At 34.6% G+C, this 27,963-nt stretch overlaps 1 protein-coding gene across 2 annotated transcripts in view; it reads left to right on the forward strand.

Moving 5' to 3' along the window:
- LOC136032322 (cholecystokinin receptor type A-like) overlaps positions 1-27,963 on the forward strand; it is an 88,826-nt gene that overhangs the window by 19,785 nt on the left and 41,078 nt on the right. For both annotated transcript variants that reach the window (XM_065712624.1, XM_065712623.1), the window contains exons 3-4: positions 12,093-12,299; positions 21,946-22,209. In XM_065712624.1, the coding sequence (XP_065568696.1) occupies positions 12,093-12,299; positions 21,946-22,209 (471 nt within the window). The remainder of the gene's footprint in view (positions 1-12,092; positions 12,300-21,945; positions 22,210-27,963) is intronic.

Genomic DNA, 27,963 nt, shown 5'->3' on the forward strand with positions numbered 1-27,963 from the left:
AGTTTAATCTTCGAGCAAAACCACCTATCTTAATTTTTAAGAAAACCAATTCATTTTTGCCTATAATGTTGTTAGGATATGCATTTATATAATTATATACTATTTTATGTATGCATTATATTCAAGCTATTAAGCTATAATATTCGTACTGTATTGTTATATTTACATTTAATTATTAACAATTAACGTAACCGGTAGACATTATTGTTGAGGCTATGAATCCTATTGACTTTTATGGAAAGTTTTACGGAAAAACTTCTCTGATTGTTCTTTTTATTTGTTATTAATATCACATAAAAGTTGCTAACAAACTTATTACTTCGATTGCAATTATACAACTGCTAATAAGGATAAATCTGATTTAGTATCTCAGGCTACAGTAGTATTTTATTCTGATTCTAATAAGAAAGAACTTGAAATAGTATCCTCGGTTACAATACACGCGCTCCAAATATAATGGCAAAACTAAGGGGATTGGATACCTTAAAATCACCTTGCGAGCCTCAGTGTCGATAAAGCATCTATAAGACAAAAGCCCCATTAGCAAATTTTCCCAAGGGACATGCTCAGGCCGACATGTTGGAAGAATTTTCCAGGGTGGAATTTTTAGGGGAGCTATTTTCCAGGGTAAAAATTTCCCACAGGGGCGTTGTGAATTTTTCTGGAGTGATTTTTGCGGGTAATTTCCTACGGGGGGGGGATATGCCAGACCCCTTAACTAGCTTATCATTAAACGACAGATATTCACGCATTGTAATACTCAGCGATAAACCAATTCATAAAAAGAGGATTATAACGTATCCTGTAAATAGCTTTAGACGAACATAAAAGCGAATTTTTTCAACATATCAGAGATAGAACACATCCGAAAGCCCTGAATAATAAGCAGAAGGTAAACTGAAAAAAAAAAAAAAAAAAAAAAAAAAACTAGACAAACATGCACTGAAAATATATGGAGGTAACCCCTCACCTCCCCCTGCCCAAGATCGTGGGGAAGGATATTCCAAAAATCAGAACTCTTGATATTGATTTTTCATAAGACTGTTGATTCATTTTATCAGAAAACAATTTTTACTCAGACTTAAACGTTACATCAAACAGTTCGCAGTAATGAACTGTTATGTTAGGAGCGACGCAGCTCAATAGTAACCGAAACTAAAAAAAACTAAATTTTAATATCAATAGATGCAGCAATTTTGGCTTGTTAAGCTGATTCCAAATATATAAAATTTATCAAGTTTAATTTTGCCCATCAAAAGCTAATCATCTGAGAAAGTTTGACTGATTTTTGAAAAAGGGGGGAAAACCACTTTTTAGATTATATTCAGTGGATCTTATAACCTTATTTTAGAAGTCTTAAGATCCCATCTGCAAAATTGTGAAATTTTTGTATATTTTGCCAGAAGATAGGTCACGGATGCGTGTTTATTTTTTGTTTGTTTGTTTTCCCAAGGGGGAAACCATGCAACCTATTGGTTCAAAAACATCAATGGTTATCAAAAGGGCAAATTGACAAAGCTATATAATATGACAGTAAAAAAGGGTATTTATCGATATTATGGGATACTACTACCATACTACCTACTACCATATTAAATGGTATTAGGAGCAGTACTAATAGCGGTAGTAACATGTAAATATTGCCTTTTTTTCAGTTGAACATCGCTATCATGATGCCCCAGAAGTTTCACCTTGACACTTTAAAACGTTTCAAAAATACTGTTGATGTGCGCTTTTGACACTCTTTTGACGCCCTCGTTTTGACCTCGTTTGACTCGTTTTGACTCGTTTTGAACTTAATATTCTAAGCCGTATAAATTGTTGCAATTGGAGTAGGGGCTGGAGTGTTTTAGCAAAGTTATATAACAGTTATAAGTTGAGCAGTTGATAAGTAAATTAAGTTGAGTATTTATACTATTGCTATCACTGCTATTGCAACTATACCTAAAGATATTAAGGTGATATTTTAAGATAATGTTTTCGAAAATTTCTGTGTACAGATGAAAACCTGCGATTCGTCTGCAGGTTGTCAAAAGGGCATATCAATAATATTTTAGGACAGTTTCATGCATGAAATTAAAACTTACAAGGCTTGTTGTGGGGGATGTTGAACTTACCAAAAGACAATATTTGCATTCTATTGCTACTGCTTCTACTCCTACAGCTACTACTACTGCTATTATTATTGTTACTGCTGCTGCTACTACAGCTAATAAAGCCAAGACTAATGCTACTGCTACTACTATAACTACTGCTGCTACTACTACTTCTAATAAACCTTAGGGTGTTAAGGTGAAAATTTTGGGTTATATTGAAACTGTATTGAAATAAATCGGAACACACTGTACCCAAATAGGTTGCCAAGGGGAAATATCAGTAACGCTTCAGGACCAGTTGAAGTTGAAAATTTTATCGCGTGTAGAAGGTGATGCTAAAAAAAAGTGGCATGTGCACACCGCTGCTAACGCTACTACTTTCACTAAAACTACTGTACACTACTTTCACTGTGCTACTGCACAAGCTGTGGGTATTAAGGTGAAGCTTTCGAGGAATATTTGGGCAAATGTTGAACGGAATCAAAAAGAGCTATGATCACGCAGATTGTCGAAAGGGTGAGAAAGCAATATCACGATAATGGCTTAAATTATTAGATTAGTCCTTTCAGGGTGAGTTGTGACAGATTTTGAACTAGCCAGAAAACAATTTTGTGTTGTTTTTAATACTACTTCTACGGTCACCATAACTGATGACACTAAAGTCATTCAGTTTCAATTAAATAAAAAACCAATTAATTAATTAATCATTTAAATGCATAAAAGCATTAAAAGAATATATAAGAAATATCATAGACAGCGCAGCTCTATAGTAGCTAGTCTAGTAATATCAGTGATATTCTAAAGAATCTAATTTCACTGGAAATTTAAAATCCTAGTGCTCTTTTTATGAGTCAAAAGTAATTGGAGGGTAATCCCTCCTCTTTAGCTCATAATTTTTCAAGTACTTTCAATCAAAATTTAAGATAACCATTTTGTCCAGCATAGCTGAACAATCTTGTAATCGTATCTCTAGGGCTATTGTGTAGGTTAACCCCCCACAACTATGCAATTTGCCCATTATGCATAAAAACTATGTTTTGCCTTAAGATTAAATCAAAACGCACTGTGTGTATACTGCTTGCCGATAAAACATCTCAGCAGCATCCCAAGAACGACTGAGGGTTTTATGTTCAAACTTTCAGGGCTACTTCTATTACTACTTCTGCTCTTACAATTTAACCAAATTAAAATAGTGTAAGTGTATCTTTTGCTGTCAAAGAGCGTAGACAGAGTTTTTAGTAAATGGTATTTAGTTTTACTTTTTAGATCAACAAGAGAAAGCATAAAATAAAATTAAACACTACAATTTGTGTCCAGATTTTTAAAAAGGAGTAGGATATGCTGTTAAAATAAGTTGAAAAAGTTTCTCTAGCTTACCGGTAGTAGGCCAAACTATAAATTCTTAAATAAAAAAAAAAAATGGTGGAAAAGATTTATTATTTTCTTTTTCTCTGAAATGAACATAAAATAAAATGAACATAAAATGAACATAAATTAGCTTAAAAAAATTTTTGGCCACAAAATTTACTTTTCAAAGAAAAGTAAAGAACTCCATTAAACTAAAACTGAGCATAAATAGAATCAAATAATCTACCAAGCTCAAGACTACCTCAAATCAGCATCGAAAAATAAATAAGACTCAGAACGAACACAAATTATAATAAATAACCGAGTCGAACCCAAAACAAGCAGAAATTAGTATGAATAGAGCTCTAAAATCCCCATCCATTTCCAAGGCTAGAAAATAATTTGTAACTTACTGAAAAACTTCAATGTTTTCACTTTTTATAACTTTAGTAAATAAAAAATTATTAACAATTTAAGTAATAAATATCAGTATTTGTGTATTGAACTGAAAATGCATATTCATTTGTTTTTTTTTTTTCAAATAAAGTACAAATTATTTTTTTGACGTTGGGAAGGCGTTGGGGTTTTGATGTTTACACTTGGTAGACTAATTAATTCTATTGTTGTTCCTTTTCAGTTTAATGGAGTTCTTTACTTTCTTTCTAAAAATTTATTTTTTGAAAAAGTTTATTTAATTAATCCTTAAAAGATTTACCATTTCATATTTTAAAATAGTCGACTCTATAAGGAGGGACATTTAAATACCACATAACTTGGAACGAAAATTAACTAATGGGAAAATATTTTTATTTCATTTTCGATGAAAATTAAAATTGTTTTCCCTTCTTTTTCACGAATTTTGTTGCGTGACAACATCAAAAGAAAAAAGATAAGTAAATATAAGAAAAACTAAACATTAAGAGAGAATAAAAGGAAATATTATATTTATGGTCACGCTAGCAATAAATTGTACACTTTTAAGACGCTCTGCATAATTTTGACAAAAGTATAGGAAGAACAGGGACAGCGAAGTAATGAAAATACAGTTTTCGAAGTTATAAATGCAATAACTTCAGGCATTGCCAATGAAAATGAAACAGGGTGAAGATCAGAAAGAAAACTAGTTATGCATACTACTTCTTTTGATACTGGTTTTCCTTATATTTACTTACATTTTTATTTTTCTAAGAAATCTTGTTCTTAGAAGGACATTAACGTTAGAATTATTACGTTCAAAGTTTTGGCCCTGGCCCAGTGTCTAGCATAGAATGAATAGTGAGAACAAGTAAGAAAATACCACTTTCTAATTCTGCGTGTTTGAAGGTTTTTCCGTATTCTGAATTTTTTTTTTCTACCTGGCTCTTTCTCAAGGCTCCAGTTTATGACAAGCCCTGATCCCAAGTGTTTAATAAGAAAATTTTGACAGTGAGGTATTGAATCGCTAGGAAAAACTAGGCTTTACACTGTTCTGGGTTTGTGCAGATTCAAATTTCACTATATATATTTCATCATAAAATCGCTGTTAAGCACAATTCTTGTCACTTTGCCAAGTACCTACTAACTAGGTAATTTGTTTAATTTACTCCCAATGCTCCTACAATCGTAACTGGAGCCACAATTCTTAGACCTCTGTTGTGTTTTAAATAAAAAAAAAAACAATTCTAAGACTTTGAACTGATATCATGCGGTGTTAGAAGACTAGGTGGCGAAAAAGAGCAAAGGAGGGGACTGTTTTCTCTCCAAAAATTTATTCAATAAAAAAGCCCAAGGAACCCTCAGTTTCTAATTGAATTCGCTCTCTCTAAATTTTTTACCACCACCTCCTCCATTTGAAGTCACAGGAGCAAAAACCCAGTTTTTTAGCCCTGTTTTATAGATACTAATATTTTTTTTGCTAATTTATATTTTGTATTGGACCCCTCTTAGTCTAAGGAATTGAAAATTCGAGTTTCAGGCCAATCTTAACACAAAAATGTCTTGCTCTATTTTGGGCCCCATTTTTGGAGCCATACATCCTTAAATGACTTTTATATATATTACATTTGATCCAGAGAACAATCCCTGGAAGTTTTGAACCAATTACACAACCAAGTTTAAACAACCTTCCCTTTTCCCATTGCAAACCCATGTACAAATAATCAGCAGTTGGTATTGGTTACGGCCCTTGCTCCACATACTGGGGGGGGTATGTCACCCCTGAAATCATATTAATATCAAACCAGAATGTTATGGACAGAGTGACTATTTCAAAAGTTACAAGGGGTGTCATAGGTATTATGGCACGCTATTACAAAAAAGGATACGATAGGGGGCTAGTTACCCTTCAATCACTCTAACACTTAAAAAGTGCACTTGAATTTTTTCTTTATCCGGTTCCCTATGAAGTTTGTACAGCCACTCCTTCCATGCGAAATGACGAAGGGGAATAAAGAAATAATAACTGATAGGAAGCGCATGGCTTTCTTCTTAGGAAATGCTGTAACGTCGCTTCTGAAAGTTTATGAAAAACCTTACAACACAAAAGTGAATTAACAGGGAGAAAGAGACTATTTATTAGATGAAACGTCTTCTTTTTGGGTCGTCGTTTTCTTGATGCAGCAAATTATTTGTCAAAGAGGCAAAACAAATTTATTGTCTTTAGGGTCTATTAAATACTTCGTATACCTTTCTTTTTGGCTGTTAATCTTGTAGAAAAGAATGTCTCTTTAAATAGTGAAATAAGGAAATTCAAATCTCTGTATAAGAAAAAGAGCTAAATTCCCTCAGAAATTTTTATAGGTAACATTACTAGAGAAAAGGTAACCGTATGGGATTCGATGTTAAGCTTTGAATCTCATTATACAATTCCATTTTATCATATGTAGGGGGAAGGGGAAAAATTTGTTGTTATTGCGTATATTCGTCCCATTTGTCGATTAAACATGAATTTGCTTATGTGCTTTTTTTATTTCTGAGAAACAAGGGGGACCTTTTCTTTTCTAGTCGACACAAGAAGCATCTGGGAAAGCTTATAACATTCATCCTTTTTGGAATTTTTTTTTTAAATATACTAAGTATTACTAATCTACTAATATCTTTATCACAATTCAAAACATATATCTGATATCGCTGTTTCTTTTTATTTCTTATAGGATTTCAGAATAAAAACCAGTACAAAAGTGTCGTTTTCAATACACTCTTTTATAGTCCTTTTAATTTGAAGCATATGCTATTTTGAAAACTCCTCTATATTTCAGTTTTCCATTAAGAAAAAAAAAATAAAAACAAGCAATATTTGAGCATAACAGTTAGCAAAAGGAGAATAAAATTGTCCTACTACCCTAAAGCTCATTCCACAAAAATACGATTAAGAAATTAGAGCAATCGCTATAGAACCACAGTCCACTTAAGAAAAGTGAATCAGTTTATGTTTTTGTTCGACCATTAATCGCTATAGAACCATAGTCCATAGAGTCCATAGTCCATAGAACCATAGAACCACAATCGCTATAGAACCACAGTCCAGTTAAAAACAAGTGAATCAGTTTCCATTTTTGTTCGACCATTAATTGCTATAGAACCATAGTCCATAGAGTCCTTAGTCCATAGAACCAAAGAACCACAATCACCATAAAGCCATAGTCCAGTTAAGGAAAGTGAATCAGTTTATATTTTTGTTCGACCATTAATCGCTATAGAACCATAGAGTCCACAGTCCATAGAACCATAGAGCCACAACCGGTATAGAACCATAGTCCAGTTGAGAAAAGTGAATCAGCTTATATTTTTGTTCGACCATTAATCGCTGTAGAACCATAGTCCATAGTGTCCATAGTCCATAGAACCAAATAACCACAATCGCCATAGAACCATAGTCCAGTTAAGAAAAGTGAATCAGTTTATATTTTTGTTTGACCATTTACAATAGTTAAAACAAATACAAGCTTCAGAATCACTTACAATTTCACTTATATGGTAATTTAACTCTCAGGAAGTTAGGACGAATCGATTATGATCAGCTGAAATTTCTATTGCTATGTAGGAGGGCACCGTACACTTCAAAATTTATTTTCTACTTCATAAATAAACGCATCAATGAACCCCCTTTTTATAAATAGAAAAACATACTTCAGTATTCCTTTTTGATTTTTTTTTGTATTCAAACTTTTTTAAATTAACTGCAATAGCAAAAAATAACAAGAGCTAAGAGCTCATATGGCACTTGTGACGAGGCAAGAAGAGCTAAGAGCCAAGAGATCATATGGTATGAGCTCTAGCAAAATTCTAAGAATCAATAGATTGATTTAAAAGGAAAGAGGCTTAATGTCAGTCAGGATTTAAAATAAGAGCTCTGAGTCACGATGTCCTTCTAAATATCAATATTCATTAAGATACGATCACCCACTCGTATGTTATAAATACCAAATTTTTTCTAATTTTTCTTCTCCCTTTAGCCCCCCCCCCAGATGGTCGAATCTGGGAAAACGACTTTATCAAGTAAATTTGTGCAGCTCCCTGACACGCCTACCAATTTTCATCGTCCTAGCACGTCCAGAAGCACCAAACTCGCCAAATCACTGAACCCCTCCCCGCATCTCCCCCAAAGAGAGCGAATCTAGTATGGTTCCGTCAGTCACGTATTAAGGACATTTGCTTATTCTATCCACCAAGCTTCATCCCGATTCCTCCACTCCAAGTGTTTTCCAAGATTTCCCCCTCCAACTCCCCCCAATATCAAAAGATCTGGCCGGGATTTGAAATAAGAGCTCTGAGATATGAATTCCTTCTAAATATCAAATGTCATTAAGATCCGATCACCTATTCGTAAAATAAAAATACCCAAAGTTTCACGTTTTCCAAGAATTCCGGTTTCGCCCTCCAGTTCCCCCTAATTTAACAGGATCTGGTCGAAATTTAAAATTAGAGCTTTAAACCGCAAGACACATCTAAATATCAAATTTTATTAAGATCTGTCACCCTTTCGCAAGTTTCAAATACCTCAATTTTCAAAATTACCCCCCCCCCCCCCAAATCCACCAAAGAGAGTAGATCCGGTCCGATTATGTCAGTAACGTGTCTTAGACAGGTTTTTATTCTTTCCATCCAGTTTCATCCTGTTCTCATCGCTTTAAGCATTTTCTAAGATTTCCGGTTCCCCTCAACTACCCCCCCCCCAATTACGCTGTATCCGGTTGAGACTTAAGATAAGGGATTTGGGTCACGAGGTCCTTCTAAATATGAAGTTTCATGAAGATCTGATCACTCCTTCGTAAGTTAAAAATACGTCATTTTTTAAACTTAAAATACGTTCAGAATTAACTCCCCCCCTCCCAATAGAGCGGATCCATTCCAATTATGTAAATCACGTATCTAAGACTTCTTCTTATTTTTCCCACCAAGTTTCATCCCAATCCCTCCAATCTAAGCGTTTTCCATGATTTTAGGTTCCTCCACCGCAAACTCCCCCCAAAGTCACCAGATCCGGTCGGAACTTAAAATGAGAGCTATGAGACACGATATCCTTCTTAATATCAAATTTCATTGAGATCCGATCACCCGTTCGTAAGTTAAAAACACCTCATTTTTTCTAATTTTTCAGAATTAACCCCCCCCCCCCCCAACCACCCCAAAGAGAGCGGATCCGTTCCGGTTATGTCAATCATGTATCTAGGACTTATGCTTATTTTTCCCACCAAGTCTCATCCCGATCCCTCTCCTCTAAGTGTTTTCCAAGTTTTAGGCTTCCCCCTCCCAACTCCTCCCCCCAATGTCACCAGATCTATTCAAGATTTAAAATAAGAGCTCTGAGACACGATATCCTTCTAAATATCAAATTTCATTGAGATTCGATCACCTGTTCGTAAGTTAAAAATACCTCACTTTTTCTAATTTTTCAGAATTAACCCCTCCCCCACAACTACCCCAAGGAGATCAGATCCGTTCCGGTTATGTCAATCATGTATCTAGGACTTGTGCTTATTTTTCCCACCAAGTTTCATCCCGATCCCTCCACTCTAAGGATTTTCCAAGTTTTAGGTTCCCCCTCCCAACTCCTCCCCCCAATGTCGCCAGATCTGTTCGAGATTTAAAATAAGAGCTCTGAGACAAGATATCCTTCTAAATTTCAAATTTCATTGAGATTAGATCACCTGTTCGTAAGTTAAAAATACCTCATTTTTTCTAATTTTGCAGAATTACCCCCCCCCCCCCCAATTACCCCAAAGAGATCGGATCCGTTCCAGGTATGTCAATCATGCATCTAGGACTTGTGCTTATTTTTCCCACCAAGTTTCATCCCGATCCCTCCACTCTAAGTGTTTTCCAGGTTTTAGGTTTCCCCCTCCCAAATCCCCCCCCCAATGTCACCAGATCCACTCGAGATTTAAAATAAGAGCCTTGAGACACTATATCCTTCTAAATATCAAATTTCATTGAGATCCGATCACCCGTTCGTAAGTTAAAAATACCTCATTTTTTTCATTTTTTTTCAGAACTAACCCCCCCCCCCCCGCCCCAACTACCCCAAAGAGAGCGGATCTGTTCCAGTTATGTCAATCATGTATCTAGGACTTGTGCTTATTTTTCCACCAAGTTTCATCCCGATCCCTCCACTCCAAGTGTTTTCCAAGATTTTAGGCTTCCCCCTCCCAACCCCCCCCCCCAATGTCACCAGATCCGGTCGGGATTTAAAATAACAGTTCTAAGACACGATATCGTTCCAAACATCAAATTTCACTGAGATCTGATCAACCGTTCGTAAGTTAAAAATACTTCAATTTTTCTACTTTTCCGAATTAACGCCCCCCCTCCCCCAGATGCTCTAATCGGGAAAATGACTATTTCTAATTTAATCTGGTCCAGTCCCTGATACGCCTGCCAAATTTCATCGTCCTAGCTTACCTGGAAGTGCCTAAAGTAGCAAAACCGGGACCGACAGACCGACAGAATTTGCGATTGCTATATGTCACTTGGTTATTACCAAGTGCCATAAACTGAAATATGTGAAAACAAAACCGTGACAGAAAGAAGGTTAAAACGGATTATCCAGAAAAACTGTAAAAAAGAAAATTGTAACACCAATACTTGTCATAAATGTAAAGGTTTTCTATAGAACATTTAAAATGGACAAAGTCTAGAAAGCAATGCTGCCAAGATATAAAATTCCGTTGAACCCTTTACTTTGGATAGTGTTTTTTTCCACAAACTAAGCACTGAAGAACTGTTTCCCGAACTGATCCCTGAACTTCGAAGAAAATCGGAGGAGGGTTCATTCGAACAAAAACTAAAAGTTCTAGTGCCTTTTTTAAGAGACAAAACCCTGTGCCTCTAGAGAGTGGCGTTTCATGCCAATTTATGGCACCAAACTATAATTTTGCCCCAAAGAGGACTAAGTTGATATCGGGTATTGTTAATGCCCAAAATGAGCCCTGATCTTTGCAGAAGGATGATTGACTGGCACCTTCCACCATTCTAGCTGGCATTTCAAGTCTACCTAGTCAGTAATACAGAAGCCAAAATAAGCAAATGAAAACACATTGTTGTAATATCAGGCCCATTACATTTTATTCATAATCTCATATTCTACCTTTGCGTAAAGTCCTTCCGGTACATTGGACCGATAGAGTTACAAATGCCCAGCTAAGGGCTGATACGGAACGCCCACCGGTGATCGACGAGATCAGAAAAAGAAGATGGAAGTGTTGGGTGTATATCACCTGCATTAGCGAAAAACGCCTCCTAAACGATTTATGATGTTGGGTCCCACCCGGCAGTCGCAGCAGTGGAATAAAACACAACACACTTGGTCGATCCCTTGAGAAAAGAGGCGACGAGTCTACGAACCACTCTGAATGAACTTTGGTCTTTGGCACAAGATCGGTCAGGCTGGTCGCTGACCAGCCCCTATGCGCCCCAAGGCGTAGGAGGATCTAAAGAAGATAAAGATAAGAGCTTGAAATCACTTTAAATCGCCTAAACCTCCTCTCCTATTTATGTTGCACCGGTCTTTTAGCTACTGGAACAGTGTGAATTGTGATTTTAAATAAAATGTAAACGCTCTTTTTTTCAAATGATGGGTTCTGCCTTTTAAATATATTGGATTTGTTTATAATTTTCATTATTTTTTACAATTTCATACATTTCGTCACATAATTCACTTCTTTCCATTTTGAGATTTGCCTTTTTTCTTAAATCTGGACACCTTTGAAATACTACCCATAGGCTATTAATACTTAATTCCCTGACGATCCTTGGCTATCAATCATCATCAGGTTTATTACCCAGTTTGACCATAAAGTATAAGAAAGCAGAAGTCACAGTTAACATTGATCATACATACAGAAGATTAAAATTAGGTCTCTGGCCACGTGATCCTTAGAGGGCCGGTAACTATGTCATTTTTACAAGGAGTCTACTATACTGTCAATATGTATTTATATTTATTTATTATACAAAATTCTATTTATATTTATAGGATTTTCATAATTAATATTTATACCACATAATTAAATATTTACAATCATATAAATTGTGAAATATAATTATATATTTATATAAAGATTCTATTAATATAAATATAATTTTATTATATAATATATAGCCTAATATTGATTTATACTTTCCAAAACGAGCAAGCAAGACAATACTTACATAAAATGAATATCATTTCAGCTGTTTCTGTCAGTGTCAGTGTTTGGACTTTGGTGTCTATATCCCTAGAAAGATATTTTGCAATTTGTCGGCCGTTGAAGTCAAGGAGTTGGCAAACACGATCACATGCTTATAAGGCCATAACTGGTGTCTGGCTTGGAAGTCTTACTCTTTGTCTGCCTGTTGTTGTACTTACAGAGCTAATAGCCATTGGTGATGAAAACTCTGGTAAGGCTTTTAAGTCTGTTTCCAATTTAATTCAGGGGGGGGGTGTTTTACTTTCGGAGAAGGGGGGCGGTACAAACAAACTGAGAAAACGCATCAAAACTTAATTATATGTATTTTTGTTACATTTTTACGAGTTGGACGAAAACTTCGGGGGGGGGGGGTCAAATCAAATATCCCTCCCCTGGATACAGCCTTGTTTCTTTTATAGACTTGATAATACAAAAATCATAAACTTTTAGTTATTGGACTTGTAATTTTTCTCAGATATTATTTTTCTGTTTGTATGGGGAAACTCGAAAGGTTAAAGCATGTTTATTTTTGTCTGTATTATAATATTCAGATCTGTTAGCCATGTATAGCCCATGCATAAAAACAATGACATATTTGTAAATTCAAACAAAGGAAGAAAATTCTTTTTAACTCCTTAAAAGGCTTCTAATTACGCTACTTCAGCTACTCCAAAACATACTACTTAAGAAATAGTTTACAATCAATTAATTACATTAGTTGAGATTTTACTTCTTATTCAAAAAATATACTCATTATTATTAGAATCGAATGTGGAAGATTCTAGCAATGCTGCTCTGAGCGCATGCAGCACAGATGTTATGCGAACAGCGCTGTCTTTCGTAAAGGCAACTACGAAAGCGGTATTAGGTGACTACCATACTAAGAGCGAAACAATATCTCAGGAAACAAGATCTCAGAGTAATTAGTATTTTAGTGAAGCTATCTCCTAGGAATGGATTGTTCATTAAGAGTTTATTTTCTAATACCCTAGATTTGCGATCAAACGGAAAATTTCTCTGTTATTTTCAAAGCCTAAAGTTTTTGACATATTTCAATTTAACCATTTCACAGAAAAGATGGAAACAAGCTTTATGAAACCGGGAGAATTCACTTCAAAACCTTTCAAATTAATACTTTTGAAAAAAAACCCTATTATTTGACAATTGCACTTGTTGTTAAATTATGAAACTCGAGTTAATATTTATTTGTTAAATTGCAAGTTTTCATGTCGGTGTTTTTTACAAATTAAATAAAAAAAAAACATATTTTTCAGCTGAAAGTAAAGAGCGTTATTAAAACTTAAAACTTAAAACTCCGTTGAGGAGGAGACAATTCCCCTTCATACACGTAATAATTTATATTCTTTTCAAATTTTAATGTTGCTCCTTACTTTCAGCTGAAAAACTTTCAGCTTACTTTCAGCTTTTTTTTTTATTTCATTTCTGATCGCTTTTAAGTAATCCCAGAATATGTGGCCCCACCTCCACGGAGAAATATCCTTCCTCATAGAAATACCCTCTAAAAAATTCAATCCCGATGAAGATAGACCCTGGACAAGTACCCGTAACAACTCCACGCGTGAAATTGAGACGAAAAAGAGAAAGCAGCACATTTAGAAAGAATTTTGTATAGGAAGTCTGGGAAATTTCTTCTGTGTATAGTTTCCCCTGACAAGTTCACCCTTGGAAATTCCCTTCCCATAGAAAATTCCACTTAGAAAAGACCCCTGCAAAAAATTCACCCCCCCCCCCATCCGCAAATGTATACATGCTTCACAACAACAAATATTATGTGTAAGAAAACGGACAAATTTTTAGACTCAAAGACCTTTCCCCTGGGACTTCGAGAAGGTCATGTTATATCTGACCGCGTAGTTATTGGGCCTTTCAACTATGATGAGCAAAATGGCTATCTCATAATTTTGATCGGGTAACTTTGAGACAGGGTCAGGTTGCCCTCCAATCATTTTGGTCACTTAAAAAGGGCACTAGAACTTTTAATTTTCGTTTGAATGAGCACTCTCACGATATTCTAGGACCGTTGGGTCAATACGATAACCCCTAGAAATAAATAAATAAACACATATCCCTGATCTATCTTCCGGCCAAAAATATCAAATTCCACTTTTTGCCGATAGGAGCTTGAAACCACCATAGTAGGATTTTCTGATACGCCGAATCGGATGAAGTGATTTTCATTAAGAATCCAATACTTTTAAGGGATGTAACTGAAATTAATCAGATATACAATAGAATTCACTTATCCCATATAAAATTTAACCTCTTGCAAGTTTTCCAGTTAAACTGCTAGTGTTTATATTATCAGTTTTTTCATCATCAAACTGCTTAGATCTTACAGATCACTTCTAATTAGATCATTGAAGATAAAACTTTGATAACAATCTCCAGGGGTGGATCCAAGGGGGCCAGGGGGCTTTAGCCCCCCCCCCCCCCAGATTTTTCTGGAGCCCTCATTCGCATTCTGTTCTTTTTTCTTTTTATACTCTTTTTTTAAGTATACTTGTCAATTTGATCAATTATTCGTAGGTGATTTACCCCATTAACAACAAAAAGCAAAGCTTTTCTATGAATGTAAACAGCAAAGTTGAAGCTTAAGACGAACAAAATTAGGTATCTTCAGCTGGTTTAGTATTTATCTGCAAAATTGGCATAAAAATCTTTGGTTGCTGCTAAGATTTTTCCACGAACATGGGTTTCCCCTAATTCACGAAAATCTGTTGAAAATAAAAGGGGTATCTTCAAGACGTTTCATAAGCGTGGTAACACAGTTAGAGCTATTTGTCTATTCACAATGACATATTGAATTATAATTTTGTAGCTAAAAGTTCAAAATGGATAAAAATTGAAAATCTGGATACGAGCATAGAATGGATATGAGACGAAGACTGACGGCTGAATGTGCAAAGGGATTGAAAGATATATTTGCTGATATTTTGGTAAAATATTCGAAAATACCCGGAAATCGAAAGATATGTTTTGACTAATAATAATCCCCCCCCCCTCAAACAATCTTTAATTTAGTTTTGTGACTAATTAAATAGACAATGGTCCAATAGGGCTTTCGTTTGATTAAATCTATTTATCTATGTATTTTAACTATATAGCTAATTAGGCTGAAATTAGAAGAATGAAAAAATTAAAAGCAATTTAGGGCAGGAACAGATACATGAGACCGGAGGGGGCAACCCTCCTCCTAAGACACTTCTGGCGCACTTATTCCGTTCTTTTTTCTTTTTTAATCTTTTTTAAAATAAACTTTTAATTTTGTGCCCACCTCGAGTCACATTGGCGCCCTTGGCTCAGCAGCCCCCTTACCCAAGATTTTACTCTTGATCTGTTAGAGATTCAGACATGAAACTGCTCGCACGATCAGTTTACGAGTCATTCCGTCATAAAATTATAAGATAAACCTCTTTTTCATGAAAAATTAAACGTATAATTAAACTTGTTTGCTAGATCTTCATCTTCAGAATGTGTTTTCTTTATTTTTCTGTTTTTGGCAGATTTGTTTCATTCTCTTTCTTGTGAGCCTGTCGATTTAGGATATGGTGTCTGGGCTTCCGTGATGGGGCTATGACGAGGCAACTTACAACATTAATTTATGTTAAGGAGTAATTTTTTGAACTGCCTCTGTCCACTTCCCACTAAAAAAATACTTAATTATAGTTTTGTGACTAATTAGATAGTGAATTGCCCAATAGGGCTTTCGTGTGATAAATTTGTCTATCTGTTTATTTTAACTATACGGCTAATTTGGTTGAAATTAGATGAATGAAAGAATTAAAAGCAATTTAGGTCAGGGAGTGACCCTTCCTTCAAGATATTTCTGTTCTTTTTCTTTTCTTAATCTCTTTTCAAATAAGCTTTATAATTTTGTGCCCAACTCGAGTCACACTGGCACCCTTGGTCCAGTAGCCCCCTTACCCAAGATTATGCTCTTGATCTGCTTGAGATTCAGACATGAAACTGTTCCCAAGATCAGTTTACTAATCATTTCATCATATTATTACAAGATAAACATCCTCATTTGCAGGAAAAATTATTCATATAATTAAACTTGCTCGCTAGATCTTCATCTTCAGATTGTGTTTCCATTTTTTCTTTTTTTGGCAGATTTTTTTAATCTCTTTCTTATGAGCCCATCGATTTAGGATACGGATTCTGGGAGTCATTGATAGGGGTATGATAAGGAGGGGTTATGGGAGGGGAGACAAATTATAAAGAGGGTTTTGGGAAATGTTTCGGACATTCGAGTTTTCCGAGTGAGATTTGGGAGAGCTAATTCACATGCCCTATCTTATTGAGCTGCCTGACAGTAGTAAGATGCAGGGTAGAATACTATCTTCCTAGGAATGTCGTCTATGTTATCCGAACATAACGTGGAATTTAGAAACTACCCAGATTGATAAGGTCAACGTAGGCTGGCTGATTCACAAGTATCAATTATATCAAGCTCTATCGTTCCTGCAAGACAAATTGGAAGACTATTGAATTTCTTTTTATTGTTTTTGTCTCCCTCCCTTTCGTCATTGACTACCCCGATATTACCCCCACATTTATTTATTATTAACCCAAAATTACGGGGGATAAAAAGATAATGACCATATCAATGTCTATCTCATCGTATATTATGTCGTCTACAATAGCTACAGTTTCTTTGATAGAAGAACATTTCTTGGGACTCATCTGCAAAACAGAAGTGATCGCCTGCTACAAAGCATGTGGAAAATTTTAGGTTAGCAAAACGCCCAAATTTTCCGGTTTGGAACACTTTTAGTTAAGTGATACTGTATCCTTCTTTTTGTAGATATTTTGGTCATAGTTGACAATTTGACAATTTGGTCATAGTTACAATTGACAATTTGGTCAATTGTTTCATAGGTTCGAAGAGTGGTGATAATAGAACAACAAAACGCTAAAACAAGAGGCTTCAACCACTTGCCTTCCTTTGTATTCCATTAGAAACAGATAGCTTTCAAAAACTTTTTTTTCCATATTTCAAAAAATTTGGTTTAGCAGACTCAGACTAAACCAAATCAAGGTCCGAAAAAATTTCAGAACTTCTCTGATACTTATGACAGTTTAAGGGACGCTTAAAATTTGCCCTAGTTGCTACCGTGTTAGTCATAAAAATTTAAAGTAAGGTGTGTTCCCAGACGGGAAAGCCGAACGCTACTGGGTTAAGTTAGAAATTATTAAACCACGTGTTTAAACAGCATTTTGACCGTGTTTTGGCAAAACGCTCTAAATTTAGATAAGGCAAAACATCCAAAACCATCCATTTCTGAAGTGAACAATATCCTCACAAGAAAATGCTGTATCTCTACTTAGGGTGTATTTTGAGAATATTTATCTTATTTTTCACGGCTTAACGAGGACTTTTACAAAGAAAAAATGCCCTAACTGGTTCTAACGAGAGGAATGCTCAGATTTGATCATTTAGGACTTGACTAAGCGCTGGAGGTCAATATACTGATCAAACAGAATTAATGAAACCTTATAAAGTCGTTTAGAAGAAAAGCTAACTCAGAAAAGTAATTTTGCCTAGACACTGTCAATTTACTGTCGACGAGTGTTGACAAAAATATCAATTATTTAATAACTCTAAAGAAAAAAAAATAGTCTGGTCTACGCATTCAGAAAGTCTCAATGAAGCCATAGTAATCTATTCATCAAAGAATCTGCTTGCGTCTGTTGTTAATACGTGTTTTACTGCTATAGGAAAATATTATTGGCTTTCAAAGAGGTTTCTTTGTCATTTTACATCAGCACCAACCAGATTCACACAAATGAACTGGTCTGACGAAAGCGTTATCTACACCCCCTATCATTACGCTCGAATCATATTGGTTCGCCCTTGGTCCAGTACCTCCCTCCCCCCAAGATTTTTCTCTAGATCCGCCCTTGACAATCTCACCAATGTTGTTAAAACAATGATCAGAGTGGAATGAAGAAAGACGACCAAAGAAGATTAGGTCGCCTAATTTGGTAAAAAACGGGGATATTATATAGTCTAATCGAATGCCGCAAAAACAGTGGAAGCTCTTATCGTACGACGTATCTGATTAGTAAACTTTTTCTTTACCAGTACAGTAGTCTTTAATGATTTTAAAAAAGTTTCAGGTTTTTTCTGTTCAGGATACCATGCTGATTAATGGAAAAAGCCAAAATTTCCAATCTGCATTTCTCACTCTTTAATTTTTTTTTCTTAACGCAAATAAATTAGAGTTACCAAGTGCTACTAACTTTGCATCGTCATTTAAATTTACACAAGCCTTGAATTCTGCTTGAGAAAGCACATTATCAGCCAATAATATCTTTTATCGGCGATTTTATTTTTTAGTCATTTTCACAATCAATTGTTTGCTACTAAGCCCCATTTATTCAATGGAGAACCAATGATCGACAATATCCAACAAAACAGTTATGATCAAGGAGATTACAAAAAATACCTACGTAAAATACCTACGTATATAACTCTTAATTGTAACTACTTATTCCTAACTCACAACGAAATTTAAAGTTGAGACTCCATTTTTTTTTTTTTTTTTTTTTTTTTAGAGAGAGAGAGAGAGAGAGAGAGACAGTTTTATTATGCATATCATCAATATATAAAAGAACCACATCAGCCACGTTAGAAAGTCAAAGACTTGTTGGCAGTGGCTGATAAAAATTCAATGAACAACAATACCGACAACAATAACAAAACAAAAAAAAACGAAATGAAATGAGACAAAAAAGTGGGAAAAGCAAACAAAAGGAAAATAAAGAAGTAGAGGAGAGAGAAAGAGAGAGATAGAGAGAGAGAGAGAGAGAGAGAGAGAGAGAGAGAGAGAGAGAAAGAGAGAAATCCTACTTAAAAAATAAGACAATAAGCCATCCCATTTAAATTATTTACTTAATTTCTTCCCAGAAGGTGTCTCTCTCCCAATCCTTTTATACCATGATATCCAGATAGTCTATCATCCATTCGTCCTTCCTGGGGCTCAAAAGCTAATTTGATGCATTTGAATTGACTTTTTGTCAGGAAAATTCAATCTGGTGAGCGAAAAGAAAAGCTATTTTGACTCGCCCGACTTCGCTTGAAAAAGCCATAATCAAGAGAGAGCTTTAAATTCTGGAGCCAGCGAAGTTTTTATATATGTTTTTTTTTTATTTTGCTAAGGCAAGTCACTAAGAAGCTTCATTATCTATTCTTAGTCGTAAAAAAATTACAGTAGTTTAAAATTTCATGCCAGTACGCGATTACTTCACGTTGTCCTGTAGTGGTGCAGTGGGTTTGATCTTAGATGGGTAATACAAACCCCAGAATTTAAACTCAGCTGCAGTGACACACTGTAGGACTAAAAATTTCGTTGCTGCGATGAAATTATGCAAAAGTGTCTCCATAACCCCAAATAAGAAGAAGAAGAGTATTTCCTATTCAACCCTATGTGGCATAGTCAGATTGATTTCTGCTTGTTAGTACGGGACCCAGAATTCAACCTCAGCCACCACAGGGGCTGAGAATCAAACAAGAGGAAGAAAAGTTGACTTAGACCCTTTTTGCAAAACGCAAAGGATATAATTATGCAGATTTCGGTAGCAACGGGTGCCAAATTTTAAAACAAAATAAATGGTGAAATAAATGGTGGAAAGTCAGCTTAAAATTAAGTAAAATTCAATGGCACCTAACAGCTTAAGAAGGTGTATGACACAGGGTCTGAAACTATATGGAGATTATGCATTAGCGTCCCCAAACTGTCAAACAAGAAAAAGAAAAAAACGTTGCCTGTCTTGGCTAGGCTAAACTAGCTAATCTGATAAATTTTGTCGTGAATAGGTGTTATGTGGCTAGAATTTAGATGTTGACTAAATTTTGGTATTAGATAAATTGATGTGCACGTCTCATTTTGAAAAAGCCTTAACCATAGTCTAGTTTGTGATATTACCCACATTTACAAAGACATTTAGCTAATTCAAGATTTAGGCAACACCGAGAATATAGCTAAGGTCAGACTTGTCCATGATAAGATACCAAAATCCTGGTATAGTTAACTCCTGGTAATATAGTTAATATAGTAAAGTTCTGAACATAGCACTGAAAAAACTGTATTGGAAAAAATGTGAAGATTCTTAACCATACGGTGAAGGTCATGCATCTTATATAGCCTGAGCAAGCAAATTAGATAAACCTAAGTACGCATGGTTCTGATCTTCGACAGAATTCTAACGTTGTAAAACGTAACTAGAGGAAACGGTACTAGAGGATAGGGCGAGGGCTTATTCGAACGAAAATTAAACATTTTATTGACCTCGTTGAGGGATCAAAAAGATTTGAGGGCCATTAGCCCCCCCCCCTGACTTTTTTCCAGAGACATCTAATCAAAATTTTCAAGTAGCCATTTTATTCAGCATAGTTGATAGGTCAAATAACTTTACCTCTGCAGAAGGCATGACTCCTCACAACCCTTAAAGCTAAATATTGTCCTTAGATGAATCTCAGTGTTAATTAAATAAAAAACTAGTTTTTTCTTAACTGAAAATAAGGAGCGACATTAAAACTTAAAACGAACAGAAATTACTCCGTATATGAAATAGGTTGTCCCCTCCGCAATCCCTCGCTCTTTACGCTATAGCTTTTAATTGTTTTAAAAAGTAGAATTGTGCAGAGTCAAACTTTAGCGTAAAGAGCAAGGGATTGCGGAGGGGACAATCCATTTTATATACGGAGTAATTTCTGTTCTTTTTAAGTTTTAATGTCACTCCTTACTTTCAGTTAAAAAAACTAGTTTTTTTATTTAATTTCTGGACGTTTTTGAATTAATGTATGTTTTATTTTGACTCTCCGCACATAAATTATTCAAATGAAATATGTATATATATTTTTTTTTGGCTAAATGGCTTTCTCTTAGTTTTGATCAGACGATTTTGATAAATAAAGGATGGGGAGGGAGGCCTAGCTGTCCTCCAATTTTTTTGTTACTTAAAAAGGCAACTAGAACTTTTAATTTCTAACGAACGTTTTTATTAGTAAAAAATATACGTAACTTAAGAATTAACTTACGTAACAAACTTTTATATTCTTATGTTTTTATTATGTATACTAGGAGGTTTGTACCCTAGTTAGTACCTTGCTCTTTACTCAAAATCGTAATTTTTGTCCCAATCCTTTAAGAATGACCCCTGAATCAGAAAGCCGTAGAATAAATAGTTGAGATTACTAAAAATACTTTAGCATAAAGAGCGAGGTATTTATCTTCTCCTAAATACCTCGTTATTTATACTAAAGTACTTTTAGAAACCCTCATATGCGTAATGATGGGAGGGGGCCTAGGTGTCCTCCAGTTTTTTTGGTCACTTAAAAGGGCACTAGAACTTTTCATTTCCGTTAGAATGAGCCCTCTTGAGACATTCTAGGACCACTTGGTCGATACGATGACCCCTGGGGAAAAGAAAAAAAAAAAACACGCACCCGTGATTTGTCTTCTGGCAAAAAATACGAAATTCCATATTTTTGTAGATAGGAGCTTGAAATTTTTACTTTAGGGTTCTTTGATACGTCGAATGCGATGATGTGATTTTCGTTAAGATTCTGTGATTTTTATGGGGTGTTTCCTTCTATTTTCCAAAATAAGGCAAATTTTCTCAGGCTTGTAGCTTTTGATGATAAAGACTAAATTTGATGAAATTTATATATTTAGAATCAGCATGAAAATCCGATTCTTTTGATGTTTTTTAGAGTTTCGTTTGCTATTTAGCCGGGTCGCTCCTTACTACAGTTCGTTACCACGAACTGTTTGAATAAATTTGATTAGTCATGATTTTTTAGTAAAAATCTTCCTAAATTATTTCAGGTCGCCACAAATGCCGCGACGTCTGGGACAGCCAAATAGCCGAACAAACTTACAACATAGTACTACTTTTATTGCTATTCATTATACCTCTTTTGGTTATGGGGGTAGCGTATACTATGGTAGCCTGGAGGCTCTGGGAAGGACTTGGACTAGGACTTACAAGTAATACAAGAACTGAATGCAGCTCACTGCAAGAATACAGCCAATCAGAAAGCAGCAGTACTGCTAGCACGGGAGCTGTCAGAGTCCTTTATCAAGCCAAACGTAAGTTTTTTTTTTCATTTTTGAAATCCAACGAATACAAAAGGCAATACAAAGCTCAAAGAGGAAACTTTCAAAATTTCATTCATAAGAAAATTCTATAAGTTTGTCAGTTTCTGTAACTTAAAAGTCTAAGAAAGAATCCAAGGAGTCTAATACTAGGATGTGACAGGCAGTTCAAAGAATAGTTTAACGCTTTTCTGTAGAAAAAAGATTTTCCTTATTTTCTCCAAATCTACAAAACGTGATTTTTTGCAAGATATATTGGAATTTCAATAAACGTCAGCTGATCCATTCCTTTTGAAATTAAAATAAAGACACTATTTGATGAAAGAAAATGAAAGGAAAATTAAGTCCCCTTAATCTCTGAAGAAAACCTTGGGGTCTCCCTGTTCTTAAGGTTGGGGATGTGATTTCTGTATACCTTGCAATCTTCTTCTAGATAAAGCGAGTTTGGGAGACTGTGAGGAGCAAAGTTTCCCACAATTTATTTACGGGGATGTCTTCTGTATACCTTATAATCACTTTCTAAATGTAGCCAGTCCAGATGACGCTGAGGAGCAAAGTTTCTTACACTTTCTTTAGGGTGATTGGGTAACCTTGAGGGAAATAAGCGTGGATTTTAGGAAACTGATCTTAGGGATGTTTGAACAACCTACTCGCTGGGAATGGCTGAGCCACCAGAGCTGCTGGAGCCCGATTTTCAAGAGGATTGTGGTTTGACTTTGTGACACGGAGGAGTTACAGATTAAGAGTCTACGCTTCACGTCTGAAATATGCATAAGAGTAATCGAATTGTCAAAGTCCTGTATTAAGTCACAGTGATAAATTTGTAGTTTGTCATATGGATAGAAAAGGTTTAAAACTGGAGCTCAGGGGGGGGGGAGGATACCTTTCTAATGTCCACTGAACGATTATTAACGCTGGTGATCAAACTGACTAGTAAAATAAATTCATTTGAGCCCTTTTCATTTGAGTAAAATAAATTCATTTGAGCACATATACATATATATACTAGGAACCATATCTAGGAATCTTCCGCAATTTATCCCGTTTCGCCAAAATCAGCTTACGTATTTTACGAATTTCGGCTGGCACATCATCACTAATAAACAATTTGCTATTATTTCCATGAAATGTCTTGTCCTTAAGCTTGCTGGCATTTTTTATAATAGAAAACTTGTCGTCTTTTTTATTTAGTGTCACCTCTAAAAATTTACGATTTCTGTCATATTGCGAGATTGTAAAATTTACTTCAGGCAATTCTAATCCATGGCGAACCACTTCTGTGAATAAAGCTTTAGCGTTATCAATATCCTCGCAAACTGCATTCCATATGATGATATTATTTTCTAACTTGGCGGCTTCCAATTTCACAATCCGACACATTGAATCTTCATTTTTTCTTTTTAACTTTGTTAATTCATCAGTACAAGTTTTTAATTGCAAATTGAGGCAGGACTTATCATCTTCAATTTTTCCAAATTTCAATTCACTATTAACCATCTTATTTTTAAGAAGCGAATGTTCTTTATCCAGATTATCGACCCTTGTAGTAAGAGTACCTAATTTATTGTAGTAAGAGTTGTCTAATTTATTATCATTTTCTTTAACGATTTCAAGAATTCGCTTAAAATCTGCAGCTAGTATTGATATTTCCGGTTTCGAGCTGGAGCTATCATCTGAGGTGTCTAATGAAATATTAATACCTTCTCGTTTCGGATTTTTCCTTTTACGTCCCATTGTACATTAATATTGTACTAATATCCAAGCATTAATACGTATTACTAAATATCCAACAGTTCTTGAAATAATGTTTTCAGCATTGAATGAGTATCCAAAAGTTCTTGAAATAATATTTTCACATAAATCCACACAGAGGTCTTAAATGCGTCTTACCCTGACGAGAGCATAGAATGAACAGATGTCCATTTGCTTAAACAAAGTTTAAACAAAATGACATGATTTAACTAGCAAGTAGCACTGGTCAAAAATGATAAGTCGTTTGAAACAACAAGAAAAAATTTTGTCCAGCACCCTGGACTATCAAATATGATAACACACATCCAAACAGCTAAAACGAAGGAAATAGGGAAAATTTTTAAAGAGATGCTTAATGAACATGAAGCACAAATAAATACGTGATTGGAAAACAAGCAATAATGAGAATTGCAATAGCTAAAGCAAAAGCCATGGAACAAACGACACCGAGAACAACGTTGAAGATGCCATTAACCCTTGGCTAATTTTTAGTTCTGCTCTAGGATGAATGGATGATAGACTATCTGGATAACACGATAAAAAAGGTTTGATGGATGATACAAGCGGGTTGAATGATATAAAGGTAGATGCTAGCTTTGCATCTCCCTCAGACTATCAGTCCAGGCTTTTTCTACAATTTGGCTTTTTCTATGATTAGAAGCTTAAAAAAAACATTTTGGGTACTTCTGAAGTCTTAAGTAATTATAAAAGATGATGGAAGAATCCAAACAGCTAAAGCAAAAGATATACAAAAAAATACATGAGGTAATGATGAACAAAATGAACAACAAAATCTACGATTGGAAAACTAGCAACAGCGATGATCATATCGAATCATTAACTAATGATGGGCTTAGAATAGAAGCAATAGTGAGAATTCCAAAACTTTTTAATTCAATTGGTATTGCTGATTTGAAACCTCATGACTTAAAACAAAAGAGCAAAGTGATGATTATGCTAAATTCAATTAGAGCCATAATTTGAAAAAAAAAAACATATCCGTCCCAGAGCATCGATTTCAGATTATGATCTAAAAGGAAATTGGTCTATCAATAAAATTTTCATAACAGGATTTGAAATGGATTTTTAATATATATATATATATATATATATATATATATATATATATATATATATATATATATATATATATATATATATATATATATATATATATATATATATATATATATATATATATATATATATATATATATATATATATATATACAATATACTGTTTGGTTGTTTGTACATTTGTACTAAAAAAACTAACAAAAAAGGAAAAAAATAACAAAAAAAAGAAAAAAAATATTAAAAAAAACTAAAAAAAAACGTGTTGCTGTGGCACGCAACGCCGCAGCATTACGTTTGCAACACGCGTGGCAGGGGTCAGCTAATATACATTTATATCTTTAAAGAAAAATTCGATGGACATGGCAATTTTGTTTTAGATCTTAATTTAAAACTGACGTTTCAATTCCTTTCTTTGGTAAAAAAAAAACTCCTAAGAGACCTGAGATAGCTTTCTCATAATTAAAAAAGTTAATTACCTTTATATCAACGAAAAACATTGTACAAGGTCCGTTCGAAACCTTTCAGGGCTTCTAAAATCTATTTACAAGTTCATAATGTCTAATATTTTCATGCTCAGCACGGAAACACGTGCTAAGTGTATTTTAAATTGGGTCTTTAGACCTACTCTTTATGTTGAAATGCCGTGAATGCTCTAGACCGTTAATCTACATATTATTAGAGTTTTCTCTTCGTTTTTTTAATAGAAAGACCTGTTGTATTTATTTTTAACGAAAAATAACCAGATCTTTGTGAAACTACAATAAAATGAAGGAGAGAGAAAGGACGAAAGAGACGAAGAATAAAGGGGCGTGGGCACGGCAAAGTATCTAACTATCCTCGCTCTGATAATGGAGATGAGATGGTTCTATCCTACTTTGTCCCTAAGAGTACAGACTGTCAGTAGAGAATAAAAGATTATTATAGATCCTTTATGCAGGAATCCTAGCGGTTGTAGTACTCTTATTTTTGTATTTCATTCTTTAAATTCTATTTTTCCTCTTCAGTGTTTCAGGAATGAATGCTCTTACAAAACCAAAATTTTATTTCCATTCTTCAACAATTTGCTTTTTTAATCTTTATTGTCTCTTGCACTTGTCTTCAAATTCTGAACAAAATATCAGCGGTATTTTATTTTATTAAGAAGACAAAGGATTGCTTTAAGGGGTATTTAAGGGATATGAAACAACTTAATTGATAAAAAAGGATTCCATAAACTCTCTAAAACTGAAACGAGGAGGTTTTTAAGCCACTATAGCGTTCGCGCAGCCACGGCTTTAAGTGAAAATAGTGAGATAGTTTTTTGGAAATTATTTCAGTTGAACTAAGCCCAGAGGTGATTTTTGACAATATTTCAAAAATTTGCTCAAGCTGGTAATTTTCGCTTCAACAGTAAATTCCCCATTGAATCCAAAAAAAAAAATTATTGAAGAATAGAATGTAGAAAAAATGTCATTGGAAAGTATCAAAAAATATTCAGTAACTTATTCAGAGACTGAAAAACCATATAAGAATAAATATATTAAACAGTTCGTGGTAACAAACTGTAGTAAGGAGCAACCCGGCTCAATAGTAAACGAGACTCTAAAAAACGGAATTTTGATACCAATATGTACATCAAAAAATCCAATTTATACACTGATTTTATATAAGTATGTAAGTTTCATCAAATTTAGTCTTACAAATCAAAAGTTACGAGCCTGAGAAAATTTATAATTTTTTTAAAAAGGGAGAAACACCCTCCAGAAGTCATTGAATATTAATTAATTCAATTATAGTGATTAAAAATCACACTATCAGATTCAGCGTATCAGAAAACCGTACTGTAGAGGTTTCAAGTTTCTATCTGCAAAAATGCGGAATTTGGTATTTTTTGACAGAGGAAAGATCACGGATGCGTGTTTATTTATTTTTTTTCAGGGGTGACCGTATCGACCCAGGGGTCTTAAGAGTGTCAGAAGAGGGTTCATTCTAACGGAAATTAAAAGTTTCAGTTCCCTTTTTAAGTGACCAAAAAATCGGAGGGCAACTAGGCTCCCTCCCAAGCTAATTTTTTTTCCCAAAATCCCCAAATTAAAATTTTGAGACAGCCTTTTTTTCAACATAGTCAAAAATTCTAATAACTATGTCTTTGAGGGCGACTTAATCCCCCACAGTTCCCGAGGAAAGGGCTGCAAGTTATGAACTTTGCCCATTGTTTACATATACTATTGGTTATTGGGAAGCATACTGGTCTTTCCAGGGGGATTTTTTCTAATGGTGGGGTTCGGGTTGGAGAGAGAGGGTTATGTGAGAGGATCTTGTCACAGAGAAATTTATCATGGAGGAAGAGAATTTCCATGAAGGGGGCACTAGATTTTTCAGCATTATTAAAAAAACACAAGGATAAATTAAAAAAAAACAACAAGTTTTTCAACTGAGGGTAAAGAGCAACATTAAAACTTAAAACGAACGGAAAATATTACGTATGTGAGGGGGTTTGTCCCTTCCTCAAAATCTTCCTCTTTACGCTAAAGTATTTTTGGTAATTTCGAAAGAGTTATGTATTCTAATTAAACGGCCTTTGTGATTCAGAGGTCATTCTTAAAGAATTACAACAAAATTTGAACTTTAGTGTAAAGAGCAAGGTATGACGAATGGTCCAACCCCCTGAAATACGTAATAAAAATATACGAATATAAAAGTTCGTTACGTAAGTTAATTTGTAAGTTAAGTATATTTATTACTAATAATAACGTTCGTAAATAAAATCAAAAGTTCTAGTGGCCTTTTGAAGTAACCAAAAAGATTGGAGGGCAACTAGGCTCCTTCTCCGCCTCTTTTATCAAAATCGTCCAATAAAAACTTTGAAGAAGCCATTTAGGGGAAAAAAAAAGTAAAATTAATATGAAAATTTCGTTTTAATTATTCATGTTCGGTGAG

This window comes from Artemia franciscana, chromosome 10, assembly GCF_032884065.1.
Source record: "Artemia franciscana chromosome 10, ASM3288406v1, whole genome shotgun sequence".
Taxonomy (NCBI): domain Eukaryota; kingdom Metazoa; phylum Arthropoda; class Branchiopoda; order Anostraca; family Artemiidae; genus Artemia; species Artemia franciscana.